This window comes from Candida theae (assembly GCF_024610275.1).
Source record: "Candida theae strain CBS 12239 chromosome Unknown scaffold33, whole genome shotgun sequence".
NCBI lineage: Eukaryota > Fungi > Ascomycota > Pichiomycetes > Serinales > Debaryomycetaceae > Lodderomyces > Lodderomyces theae.
The window spans coordinates 1-12635 of record NW_026261401.1 but is presented as its reverse complement, the minus strand read 5'-3'; the positions used below and the strand labels follow the sequence as shown (position 1 = coordinate 12635).

Below are 12635 nucleotides of genomic sequence, written 5' to 3'. Positions count from 1 at the left end.
CACCACCATATCCACCACATGTTTTCAAGAACACGTTCCTTACAAAATGCACCTTTATACAGGTGCTCGGTCAGAACTATGAAGCAACGGAGGACCGTAAACAAGTTGGTGGAGGTACAGTTACTTAAAACTTTACCAGGAATTGGGGTTGAAGGTCAGATACTACATGTGAAGCCAGGTTACATGAGAAATTACTTGCACATTGACAACAAAGCTTGCTATGTTACACCAAATAACCCGCCCAGAATTCCGGTGGTTGATGTGGAGGAGTTGCGTCTTCAAGAACAACGGAAGCGGAGACAACTTCAGAAGGAACAAGAAGAAAAAGTGGTTGAAGTCGTTGCCGACAAGAAGGAGATCGAGGAACTGGCAAACGAAGTATCTGAGGGCGCTATGTCCCTCGAAGAGTTGTCAGACTTGTTCAGTAGTATGAGGTCGTCAAAGAGAACATCCGACAAACCGGAGCTTAACATACAATCAAACATATTCGACACCTCAAAGGGAACAATACCTGGTTTGGAAGTTGAATTCGACTCAATTCAGGACCTTGATAACAAATTGCCCAAATTATTGACATTGAGTAATTCTGCATTGCCAATCACAAAGAAAGCTGTGGCAAAACATATGGAAGAGTTGACAGAACGTAATGTCGATATTGGAAAATTGGACTTGAGCTATATAGATACACCTGAGGACCATCTTGATTCAATCACCGAAACAGGTAGATTCCAAGTTCAAGTAAGGTCTGCTGATGACAGCTCAGTTGTCACAAGAGTGTTGGAGGTAGAATAGGTGTATCTGAAGCACTCTCATGTATATATTGAAGTAAATAATGTTGTTTATGGTATCTTCTTGAATCTCCCATTTTTTGCATTCAATTTGCGACAAAATAAAAAAAGAAGAAAAAAAATGGACACCTCTTGCAATTCATTGAAATTACTACACAGATACCCCAATGACTTATCATGCCATTACGATACAGTGCCGCTAGGACCTCTAGTGTTTCCAAGAGTCGCCTGCCTTCCAAGTCTCCTATCAAGAAGTTTCAAAAAGAAGCCAAGATGTTATTGCCATCGCAAAGAGTGTACAAGAACAATCTTAGTAATCAGAATTCATCTTTGCCGCCCTCGTCACCTTCGAAGCCAGACACGGAGAAGCTTTTGGCGTTAGACTATAACGTTCAGCTAGACTACCAGCTATCTTCTCAGGATGATGTTCTCGTTGCGGTGGATACTGTACTATCGAATCGATGGTCCGATTGTACCGAGCTCCATAATCGTTACAGGACAGGAGCTGATGTAGCTACGGAAGAAGAGAGGATCTTTTCCATCAAAGGGCTCTCGTCAGCTTTGAAAGCAGAGTTGGTTCAATACAGACAGGCACTACCTCAAGGCTTGATCACAATCACTCAGTTGTATGCAATCTTTCACAACCAGGGACCCACATTTGTCGACAAGTCATTAGAGTTGAATATTCGACTGGGCAAGTTGCGCAAGTTTGTAATTAGCAATGCATCACCGATTATACTGAGGTCACTCAACAAGTTCCAGCTGAAGAGGGTGACTTACGGGTTTGAAGATATGGAGATTATTGCAAAGGTTGACTGTTACCATGAACTTATGGAGAGTTTAATACCGGGATTAGAAGAGAAGAGCCCACAAAAGCAAGCTCTATCCAAATTCCACGAGTTCATCAAGTCACATCCTACAGAGATGTTTATCTCAACTTCAGATTTCACAAATGAGGAGGTTACAAACTTAGTCCGATTGGGGTTCGTTACCCTCACTTCAAACCATTTCAATGAAATTGAACAAAACTATTCTATTTCCTACCCAGGTTGTGGATCCTACCTCAAGTTGGTTAATGAAGGTCGCAATTGGTTAGTCAAGACTTTAAATAAAGTTAAATACAAAGAGGCCCTTGAAGAAGATCTCTTCACGAGGTGGCTGGGCATAAATATGGAGGGCGGATTAAAACTCAACAATTTTCGAAATCCCTTTTACGGTTATGATCTACACTGGGTACTAGCAGATGCACTAGGTGCTGGAATAGTGGAGGTTTTCAACACCCCAGTTGGTCGAGGATGGCGTCTTACAGGCAAAGTTTGATGAACGCTCATGGACATATACATATATATTTTCAATGCAAACACTAACGAATAAGGCAAATTATAAAGTCTTGTCATCTCACATTCTCACTCTTTGTTTCTTTTGCAACTTCTTCTGTTTCTTTTCTTGGGCCTTTTTGTCGGCCTTCAACTGCTCCTCTCTAGACAAGTTTCTCAACTTGTCCCTTTCTTCCCTTTTCAATTTGGCTTGCTCCTCAGCTAACCTCTCATTCTTGACCTCTTGCTCCAACTTCTTGAATTTTTCAACTTCAAAATCTCTAGTCTTGACAACCTTCTTTACAGTCTCTGGTTTGAAGGTAATGGCTTGGTCAGACAACTTGTCAACAAGGTTGAAAACAGTATCCAATACTTCACTAACCACTTTAAGGTCCGAATTACCAGTTACAAGACTCAATCTAACAATTACTCTTCTATCAGGAAGAAAAGCTCTCAATGATTCTGGCCTTGCCTCGGGTTGGTCAGTAAAAGCAATGAATTTGATGAATGAAGCACTTCCCACAGTCAATGCTTGTCTCAACTCCGGCGTAGTTAACTTGTCTTGAAGCTCATGAGCTTCACTCATGTATACAAAACTTTCTGGCAAATTTGGCGAATCAGTTGTCCTACACAATGACAAAAAGTAGTTTGCCTTTCTGGCATCATTCATACCCAATTTCGACACAATAGCCGAAATAAAGTTGTCGTATTTACCCAGTGGCGTAATAACAATCTCAACAGTATCCTCTGGAGCTTGAACGTTGCTCGTGAATAGACTGATCAACACCTCCATGATCCAAAGAAATAGGTTGTGGCGTGGAGCCAAAACGAATTTCAAATCAACCTTGGCGATATTCAAACGTCCTGTAGCATAAGAAGAATAGTTTTCAGCACTATCCTTGACATAAAGCTTATTAGGAGCCACGCCAAATTGGAAAAATTGTTTGGAAAATGTTGGTTTTAAGTTGTTCAAAAATTTGGTGACTTTCGACTGATTGTACAAGTCCCCGGCCTTGAAAAGGAGGACAAATACAAGGGTGAATCCTAAAGTGAAGAACTCAACTCTCCAGTCTTTCAATTGAATTCTTTGCCAAATTGTCAATGCGTTAAGCTCCTCCAAAGTGAGCTGGTTAACTCTGGAGTTTGGGTTAGTATCGGGTTGAAATTCTACAGAAAGTGAATAAAGCTAAACATACTGCTCAGGAACTGCAAAGGGATAGTACTTTGATATCAATTCAAATATCATTTTTGATGAATTGAATCCAGCGTAAGGTATTTCTTTTGACCAACTTTTCATTCCATTTTTAATTTTTTTTTTTTTTTTCATTGAATTTTTTCTTGTCTCGTGCGTTGGATCTGGACTGGCAAACGCCGCGCAGCGCATGCACATTTCCACCCCACCCCACCCCACTACAATAAAAATATACGCAAATTGTCTATTACAAGCCACCTGCCTACTTCCTACCTACTTCCTCCTCTTGTTACTAGGCTCTTCGTCACTTTCCTGCTGGCGTTGCTCTAACCCTTCATGGACAGCATTGGCGATAAGCTCCCTCAACCCTTCCTCTGGATTATCACTTTGTAAGATCTCCTCAATCTTTTTCCTCCTTTCTTCTAGTTCCTCGGGGCTCAATTGCTCGTCACCATGTTGTTGCTCCTCTGTTTGTAAGGAGTATTTGATCTCTCGACCGTCCCTGGTTCCTGGCTGAGGCAAACTTGCCAAAAAATCATTTGCTTGAGCCGCGTCACTGGATACATCCTCCGGCTTATCGTGCACGAGACTCTTCAAATAATTCGCTACCTCAGGGAACTCATCCTCTTCTTCAATGAAATCGGCGGCTGTTAAACCGTCGTTGTTCTTAATCCTGTAATCAGCCTTATATTTCTCCACTAGAAGCTTTGCTGTAGTAACGTCTTCAGCATGATGCAAGGGCGTATCCCCTTCGTTGTCCTGTATGTTGATATCCCCACCATTCTTTATCAAGTAGTCAATTAGATCATGATGACCGTATGAAACTGCTGCGTGAATCGGTGTGTACCCGTTGGGATCTTTTGAATTGGGGGTGAAGCCACCCAGGGAGATGCATTTTTCAACCTCTTCCCTTTGGTTGTCAGCTGCAGCGATCCATATATTTGAAACCATCTGTGTGTTACCTTTGACTTGAGTGGAGAGAGAGAGAGAGAGAGAGAGAGAGATGAGATTAATCTGAATTGTAAATGCAATTGCGATTTATTTTTGCGCTGCAAGTGAGATTCTCTTTATTATTGTCCAGCATCCACCACAGTTCGAATTTAGAGAATCGTTTCGAAGGAACAAATCAAACTAGACATTATGGCACGTTGCAACTTAATCAAACTAAATTAGCTAAATCTGCTAATAAAACACTACATATTCCTGTATCAACACAGGCGAACTAGAAGCGAAGATCCTGGTTCGTGAAAAAAACCGGCGGAACATCAACTGGCTTTTTATCCTTTTTCTCGGGAAGAATCCCCATCCTGATATCCTTGCCAAATATCTTGCGACTGGTTGACACGTCTTTGTTTTGGACCAATCTGTTAGGATATTCGTTAGATGCATAGTGATTGAACGTGCTAATCTCGGTGTTTTCAGAATCCTTATAAGTATCAACCCACAAGCATTGGCAGGACTCCGGCAAGTCATCAATCAAAGGACCAATATTGTCCTTCGAAGTGACGTCATTCCCTGAAAGGACAATCTCGTACAAATTAGCGTGCCGTGTTTCTTCAGTTTGACCAATTGCTTTCATGGAAAGATGTTTCAACAAATTGTGACTCAAATCCAACAGCTTCAATTTGGTGACCGGTGTTGCAAAACTTAACTCAATATCGGCTATGTCATTGTTTCTCAAGTTCAAAACCTCGATTGTGTTGTATTCAAATTCAACCTGGAGTTTGCTAATATCATTAAACGACATATCCAACACTTGCAAGTTTCTCAACTTGCTTAACTCTGTGGGGAAATTTGGTATTTTGTTTGCTGAAAGATCAAGCTCAACTACAGTTTGAGGAATTTCAATATCCAACTTGCGCATATTACACTGTGGCAAATACAAATACTTTATGGTTGTGAAGTTGCCAAATGAGAGCGATTTCAACATGATTAGATCCGTTTCCATTATGCGCAAATATTGCAATTTGCTTCCAAAATGATAACTTGGGTGTCGAAATTTGTAATCTTCGAGTGTTAACCCAATAAGGCTTTGAGGAAACCTGGACCAGCTCAAATCATTCACTTTGCATTTGTTGCCCTTGAAGTACAAGACTTCAATGTTCAATAGCTCACCATTTTTGTTTTTGGAAATGTCAAGCTCTTTGATTCTGTTCATCGAAATGGTAAGTTCCTTGAGTGATATTGGGAAATCGGGATAGCAAAGCTTTTCAATTCCATTCTTCAGAATACTTAAAAACTTCAACTTCTTGGGAAAATGCACGTTCTCAACTGAGCCCACAAAATTGTCGTCCAACTTTAACAACTCAATGGAATCTGAAAACAAACAGGAGTCTAAGCTCTTTCCAAGCTTTGTGCGTGACAAAATGAGCTGCTTTAATTTTGAAAATTTGGCAAAATTCACATCTGAGTTAACCTAATCAATTATTGAACCACGGAGATTTAGGCTTTTTATTCCGCGTGGTAAAGCTCTAAATAGCTCCGTGGTAGCACATTCAACAATCCATGCAATTCTCAATGACTCCAATGAGGGGGGAAATGTGAGCAGTGTCAATACCTGTGGATCAGCAATAGCCACAATATCCAAATTTTTGAGTGGATACGTCTCTATTGGCGAAGTAACAAGGTACTGGGCCTGTAACAGCGACAAAGCAAACTTCTTTTTCTGTGCTGCATCTGCCAACAATTTCCAAACTTCCTTACTGTATCCATCATCTCGATCATTTGCTTCAAAATTGAAAACGCTTGTGTCATGACATGTCATGTATTTTATGACGTTGGCAACACCTTCGGGCAATTTCAGTTGTCTACTTGAAGGTTTGTATTGCAACGCAATTTCTTCTAACGAGGGATAATGATCCCACAAATCCATCTCTTGAGGCCAAACTAGCTGCGACAAGTGTGCCAATGCAAGACCCTTCAAAGATCTTGGAAGTTGGCGGAGCTGAAATACCTCATTTTTATCGGCCGGTTTATAAGTAAACCATTTCAATTTCCTGCACTTTACTAATGAGCCCTCAAACAGAGCCATGTTCAAGTTCAATTTTTCAAGATTTTTGAAGTTGGAGGGATCCAATTTTCCCATTACCTTGGTGGTGCCACTCTCATTGTCAATTGTTAACGAAGTGATTTTGTATTTCATGTTTGCAAAGAGGTTGTTCAACCGTTGCAAGTTGATTTTGTAGCAACAAGTTGGAGCAAATGTAATTTGTATCTCATATTTGGAATAGTAACCAGGTGTTATCAGCTTCAACAACTGCTCAAACTCGATGATATCAGCCAACTGACTAAAGTCGTATGCAATTTTGAAAATGGTCGTTATACGTTCATCCACACAATAGTCGTGAACAACAACAAGCTGCTCCCTCGTTTTGACACAATATCTATCCGGAGCAAATCTATCTTTGAGAAAAAAAGAGTCATCCAAGAATGCGACATGAGATGTATGATTCCATTTGATGTAACAACTGCCCTTGATGATTTGTTTAATCGTGTACTTTAACTTTGGATTGTGTTGCAAAAACGAGCCATCAGCTTTACCGAGTAAGTGAGTGAAGTCACCTACTGTAAGATGGGAAAAAATCTGTTTCAACGTGTCTACTGGAAACAACTCCAAAGGCAACTTCGAAGGATGCGGAGTGCTCATGGTGTCAATCAATTGATGTTTGCTAAAGCTAAAGGAATCTGTAGATAGGTAGTTTTTCCTCCTTTTGGTGTAAATTTATATAAAAATCATAAACATGTGGTATAAAAGGGGGGCAAGCAGGTCTGTATGCAGTATGAGTAAGCTACGTATCACTTGCGAAGGGCATATGGAAAGAGGAGAGCTCTTGTTTTCAATGCCAGTTCATCTAAACATCCTGGCATACAGTACTCCTAGATGCAATTACTCAAACCCGTTATGTTCAGTGGTTCGTGAACCGCTTAAATGAATTTACTCCCTTGACGATGAAATTGAAACAGTATGCTTCTATTAGGTATCTATCTATAATAACAGGAGAAGTAAAGGGAAAGAAGTGTATAACGTATCTAAAAATGGAACTCTGACTCATTATCAGAGCTCTGTCTTGCATGCTTTTCTGAGACTGGGTATGGTGGGTGTTTTTCATTGGCATCTTCAGAACTTGTGCTCGCTGTCTTGGTTTGGGGTACAGTAAAGTCCCATTCATTAGAATCAACATCATCGTCATCAAAAGTACCAGCATCATCCTCTTCCAAAGCAGATTCTTCGTCATAACGACCATCGCCTCTTTCAGGGTAGAGATGGGCAGGCTCCATTCTTGACTCTGAATTCTTGTATCCATGGGCGATATTGTCGCGACGCATCTTTTCATAAGTTTCTGGTCTGTCTCTGTGGAATCCTTCTTCGTCTTCATCTGAACTTGGGTAGTAGGTTTGCTCTGCAGTGACGATACGTCTGACCTCCAAGGGCAACCTATCTGGACGATAAAATCGAAGATCAATCCTACCAACAATATACAAAATCATAACAATGAGTTCGAAAACACCCCATACAACATACATCAAGTACTTGTTCTCTGCAGGGCTGGCAAAACGATGTTGCCTTGCTTGAAACACAACAATTGCCCTACATATAGCAGCAATGAAAATAAGCACTGTTGTGATGATGAGAATTCCCATGGAGGTGTTATGTTTGAGTGTGCCTCGCTTATTTGTCAACCCTTTGACACTGCGGTAATGGTGGTGTGTTGCAGCAATGACTCTAGTGGCATGTCTATGGTTTGAGTTTCTCTTCATGAATCCACGTTCTGCTTTTTGAGCGGCATTCTTTTCCACAAAATAGAATGGTGCAAAACTTTCAATCCACCATGGTTGATATGTATATCTCAACTCATCCTTTTTCGTTGGTAACCAGAAACTCAATCCAATCAATGCTGCCGATGTCAATGAGTACAAAATGACCAAAATAGAAGTAAATTGCACTGTATGGATCCAACTTCTATAAGATTTATGACTAAGAAATCTCAAGTATGGAACAAAAGATGCCAAAATAGTGACTGCAATAAGAATCACAACAAAACAATAGGTGCTAATCATAAAGCTCCAAAACAAATTTCGCGAACCACCAACTGGATGTCTCCACGTGAATAACCTTTGTGCCAAGATCAAGTTTGCCGAGACAATGACAATGGAAGGAACGAGCAAAAATACCTCACTAGTCAATCCGACTGCGATCTGGGTCACATCGTACGACCATTGTACTCGAAGTGCAAAACCGATAATCTTGAAGATCGAATAAACCATCCATATAACTGACAAGTAAAAGTAGTGACCTCTGGATGTATTGATGATGAAAATTATGAGATGAAAGATAAATGCTATAGCAAAGAGAATTGCAAAAGCCAAACTTGGGCCAAAGTCATCACTAGTAGGATAACTACCAAATAAATTGATCTGAGTTCCGACATTATAGTCAACTAAGAATTTTGGTATATTAGGGCCCAACAAGTTTCTTGCAGAGTTCAACAAAGGGTAAATTCCAGTACCAACTTCAGCTCCATTTTGCGAAGTGGTGAATAGTAGCGACATTAAACCTGTTGTTGGGGTATAAACGCTGTCAACCATATCTAAAAGTCAATGGGTGGATGGTGTGTACTGCTGGTCTTTTCTGAGGTAGGTGTAGTCGACTTGATTTATTTTTGCGTATTTTGCTGAATGCAGTGGAAGTCGAAGCTTGGATGAAGTTTCAAGATATGATGTGATCAGGTAATCGGACCTGTGAGTAGGCTAGTAGATAAATGATACGAAGACTTTAAGCATCTGGAATTGCAGAAATCATGATCTTATATATATATATATAAATATACATACATATATACTACGATTAAATGGATGCTGGGTAACAAAAATTGATTTCTTTTTTTTTTAAAAAAAAAAGCTCACTTCTCTCTTATAGTGCTTTTTTTGGTTACAAAAAGAGAATCTCTCTCTTTAAAATTTGTATACTACAATAGGTTTGTGTCATTAAAAATTTCTATTGTTTTGGTGAAGCTACTCCGCATGGCCATAGTACAAGTAGTATGTTAGAAGGTAGCGCCACAGCTTCTGATTTTTTGTGTATTGCCCCACTTTGAATCCCAAAATAGTAATAACAGAACACACATTCTCTCATAGCAAATTCCTTCAAACGTATGAACAGATTGCATCTTTACTCGATCAGATAGGCAAACATACAGAGCGGATGCTGCCCATGCGGGACGGATAGATAGTCAACAAGATAGCATCCGTCTGCCTCCCTGTAGTATATACTTTGGGAACTGCTGCGGAAGGCGGAAAGGCCCTTTACGTGCTTTACCTATCTGGGGAGCTGTGGTTAGGACCCCACATTCAAACCCAAATCAAAAAAGAAAAAGAAAAAAAAAAAAGGTCAAGAACTCTTGCATATGGGCACAGAAAAAGAATATATCACCCCTACTTTGAAATATCACTCGAGTGACACTATCATTTACAATTTACTGTGGACATTTTGAACTTTTCTGAGGTTAGTTCATTTGTGCATGCTGGGTGTAATTAGAGACTCTCTTTCTCCTAGAAAGTATGAGCCCATTTCCGAACCTTTTTACAATACAGGCCACTATAGCCAATTGGAAGAACAAGAGCTTGATGCACTTGCCTTCACTACTCGCTGCGTTTTAGCTTCTGGTTCGAAAAAAAAAAAAAAATAAAAGAGCTTTGTGTCATTTTATAAACTACCCACTAAGTGTTTCCCAAAGAGGAAATTCTGCTTTGCGATGTCAAAAAAGTAGTCTGTGGGAATACTATGTCCCAAAAAAGAGACTGGCATGGCCGAATCGAGATATCACGGATGCTACTAAGAACGTGCATTACATTATTATCGCCTGTTGGTTTGAGAGACTACAATTAGCCCTTGAAAATTTTGTTTACGCACTATGGCTACAGGTGGAGTACCAAACGCCCTCTTTTTGCATCCAGCAACGAATTACTTATCACCCTGGAAATGGGACTTTAACTCTGCGTCATCAATCGAGACAACCCGTGCTGGGCGGTGAATACCGGCACATCTTTACCCATTGTAGTACTTGCTTAGAAAGCGGTGGTTTGGTAACGATGTTCTGAGAAACACGTACTGAATTTGAGATCAGTGTCTAGCTAGTGAGGAATGTGACCCAACTGTCTTTTTTTTTTTTTTTATTTGAGTGACCAACTGGTGAAAGATAGTGTCAATAAGTTGCCTTTGGTGTGCAGGTTGACAAGGGTTCTGGGCTCTGTGGATCAACAAATTTGAGCTACTTTATATCATCAAAATGTATTGGTATTAACTCAATCACAACTGCAAAAACCTTTACTGTCCCACAAGCATAGCCGTTTTGGGGTCAAGACTTTGATTCAAAAGTATCTCAAATCACCTGATTTGTTCAAAGTTGGGAGTGGGGACTATATTTGACTGTTTTTAAATACAAAGGTACACAAAGAAAGGTGAAGCTCCAATTAAAGTAGAGAAAAAAAGGTAGGACCTAAAGGCTCTCTCCACTTTCAGAATATCTCTAGTAATGCTTTTCCTTCCATCCTAACTTGACGTTCTAACAGTCGCACTGCTTATAAACAGGGGACAGACAAGGGATTGCCTTTGCTGACTATTTCCATCAAATACTTCGGTCGGCCGGGTCTTCTCAACAGAGTAAAAAAATATTCAATATTGCAGTGTTTTGCATGCAAGAATAGCCTCTATGGGACAAGATTGTTGCTACAGACTGCCACCATATTCAATATAGATAGTGATTGCCACAAAGTCTTTGTTTGGAGCTTGATAGCTGGTTTTTAAAAACACCACGCTGCCCTTTGAAACATTTACGGTGTTGGTGGGAGTTTAGAGTGTGTTGTCAAGACCGCACTCAAATTTTGGTAACGACACCCCTTCCCCATTACTCAACAGACAAATTTGCAATTAGCATTTTATTATTTGAAATAGTCTCTCAGTATTACTTGTAAGATGGACGCAGTTGCTTCATAACTGGAAACTAGAGCCCTCTCTTTACCAATGGAATGGCTCTAGTCAATGGATGATAAAAAAGAGCCTAAAGTGTCGGGCAAGAATATTAAATCCGCTGCTTGTCTCTAACACACTCCGTTAAGCGCACACTAAAACACGCAAGACCGAATACCCATGGCTGGAGATATAAAACTTGAGGTGATTGTATTTGCATGCATAGTCACTTTATCTTATTACCCGGCTTTCATTTCCTTTTCCAAAGGGGGAAAGGTATGTGACTTTTCAAGAGAGTTACTCTCTCAGCTTGCTTTAAGTAATTTGCAATATTGAAATGATCGTTGGTTGAAGTCTCATTACTTCATTAGTGAGCTCTATACACAATGACATTCAAGTTTACCACGCATGCATTTGTTTCTTGAAGGGTGGGGCACAAGACAATGACGCCCTCTACGACAACTAAACTGGTTAGAGAGGTGCCTGCTTCTTTTGATTTACCTCTGTGAACAGAAAGTCTTTCACATACTGCATGAAGTTGCCGTTCAAGTATATCTTGAGCATCGTGTATTTTACATTGTCATGCACCCTTTTATTGTTCTTTCTTTTTTGACATTCATGGCACAAAATCTCACCCGCATTCCCACGGTACAAATCCTTCCAATCTTTTTCTAAGCTTGTCAAATTGGCTTTGCGATGTACGTAGAAATGTGAGATATCCAAACTTAAACTTCAGCAGAATAGAAAATGTCGGTGCAAGGTGTTCAAGGCTCATCCATTTCGAACATTGTTACAAGTCCTACACAAGAATTAGTCTACGCTTGTGTAGCCACACATGTATCACTAGAAAAAAGTCATTGAAATATTTTGAAAGTTAGTTATTACACAATAAAACTCTACGGGGACCGCAGAGGGCATGCCAGCTACCCCCTTGTTTAACAACTAAATCTTTCTTTTTTATTTTTTTTTTTTTTTTTCAATCTAGAAATGAAATTCCGAATCTGCATCGGTGTCACGATGCTTCTCTTCAACGGGGTATGGAGCATATGGGTGCTGTTGTTGGTTAGAATTAAAATTGTGCTCGTCCCCGTTAAGTCTGCCCGCCCTGTACTTTTGATCTTGTTTGTTGTCGTAAGGCTTGACGTCATAGTGGTTGCCAAAGCCTTCTTCATGGAACTCATCAGATCCACTACTCTCCTTTTCGTTCTTGGGCACCGTGAAATCCCAGTCGTTCGAGTCAACGTCATCAAACTCGTCTTCCATATGTGAATCTTTCTCTTCATCCATATCGTAACCAGGGTCCCTTCCGTACAAATGAGCAGGCTCCATTCTTGACTCTGAATTCTTGTATCCATGGGCGATATTGTCGCGAC

The 12635-nt window shown here is 40.2% G+C and overlaps 6 protein-coding genes across 6 annotated transcripts; 2 read left to right on the top strand and 4 right to left on the bottom strand. All coding sequences in view use genetic code 12, as the record gives it.

Moving 5' to 3' along the window:
* Window positions 1–18: 18 nt before the first annotated feature.
* On the top strand, window positions 19–792 carry KGF57_001816 (mitochondrial 54S ribosomal protein MRPL50; the record flags this gene model as incomplete). Its single annotated transcript, XM_051751062.1, has 1 exon — window positions 19–792. One exon carries the CDS (start codon window positions 19–21, stop codon window positions 790–792), a length of 774 nt encoding a protein of 257 aa, XP_051609637.1.
* Window positions 793–965: 173 nt separating this feature from the next.
* Window positions 966–2108, top strand: KGF57_001815 (uncharacterized protein; the record flags this gene model as incomplete). Its single annotated transcript, XM_051751061.1, has 1 exon — window positions 966–2108. The coding sequence occupies one exon, from the start codon at window positions 966–968 to the stop codon at window positions 2106–2108; it is 1143 nt and encodes a 380-aa protein (XP_051609636.1).
* A 78-nt stretch (window positions 2109–2186) lies between these two features.
* Window positions 2187–4247, bottom strand: KGF57_001814 (uncharacterized protein; the record flags this gene model as incomplete). The annotated part of the gene is made up of 2 exons (XM_051751060.1): window positions 2187–3240; window positions 3574–4247. 2 exons carry the CDS (start codon window positions 4245–4247, stop codon window positions 2187–2189), a joined length of 1728 nt encoding a protein of 575 aa, XP_051609635.1.
* A 271-nt stretch (window positions 4248–4518) lies between these two features.
* On the bottom strand, window positions 4519–6942 carry KGF57_001813 (leucine-rich repeat domain-containing protein; the record flags this gene model as incomplete). Its single annotated transcript, XM_051751059.1, has 3 exons — window positions 4519–5630; window positions 5733–6694; window positions 6890–6942. The coding sequence occupies 3 exons, from the start codon at window positions 6940–6942 to the stop codon at window positions 4519–4521; spliced, it is 2127 nt and encodes a 708-aa protein (XP_051609634.1).
* Window positions 6943–7325: 383 nt separating this feature from the next.
* Window positions 7326–8882, bottom strand: KGF57_001812 (DUF3112 domain-containing protein; the record flags this gene model as incomplete). Its single annotated transcript, XM_051751058.1, has 1 exon — window positions 7326–8882. One exon carries the CDS (start codon window positions 8880–8882, stop codon window positions 7326–7328), a length of 1557 nt encoding a protein of 518 aa, XP_051609633.1.
* A 3361-nt stretch (window positions 8883–12243) lies between these two features.
* Window positions 12244–12592, bottom strand: KGF57_001811 (uncharacterized protein; the record flags this gene model as incomplete). The annotated part of the gene is made up of 1 exon (XM_051751057.1): window positions 12244–12592. A coding segment is annotated over one exon (349 nt), but the record flags the coding sequence as incomplete, so codon positions are not given.
* Between the last annotated feature and the right edge of the window lie 43 nt (window positions 12593–12635).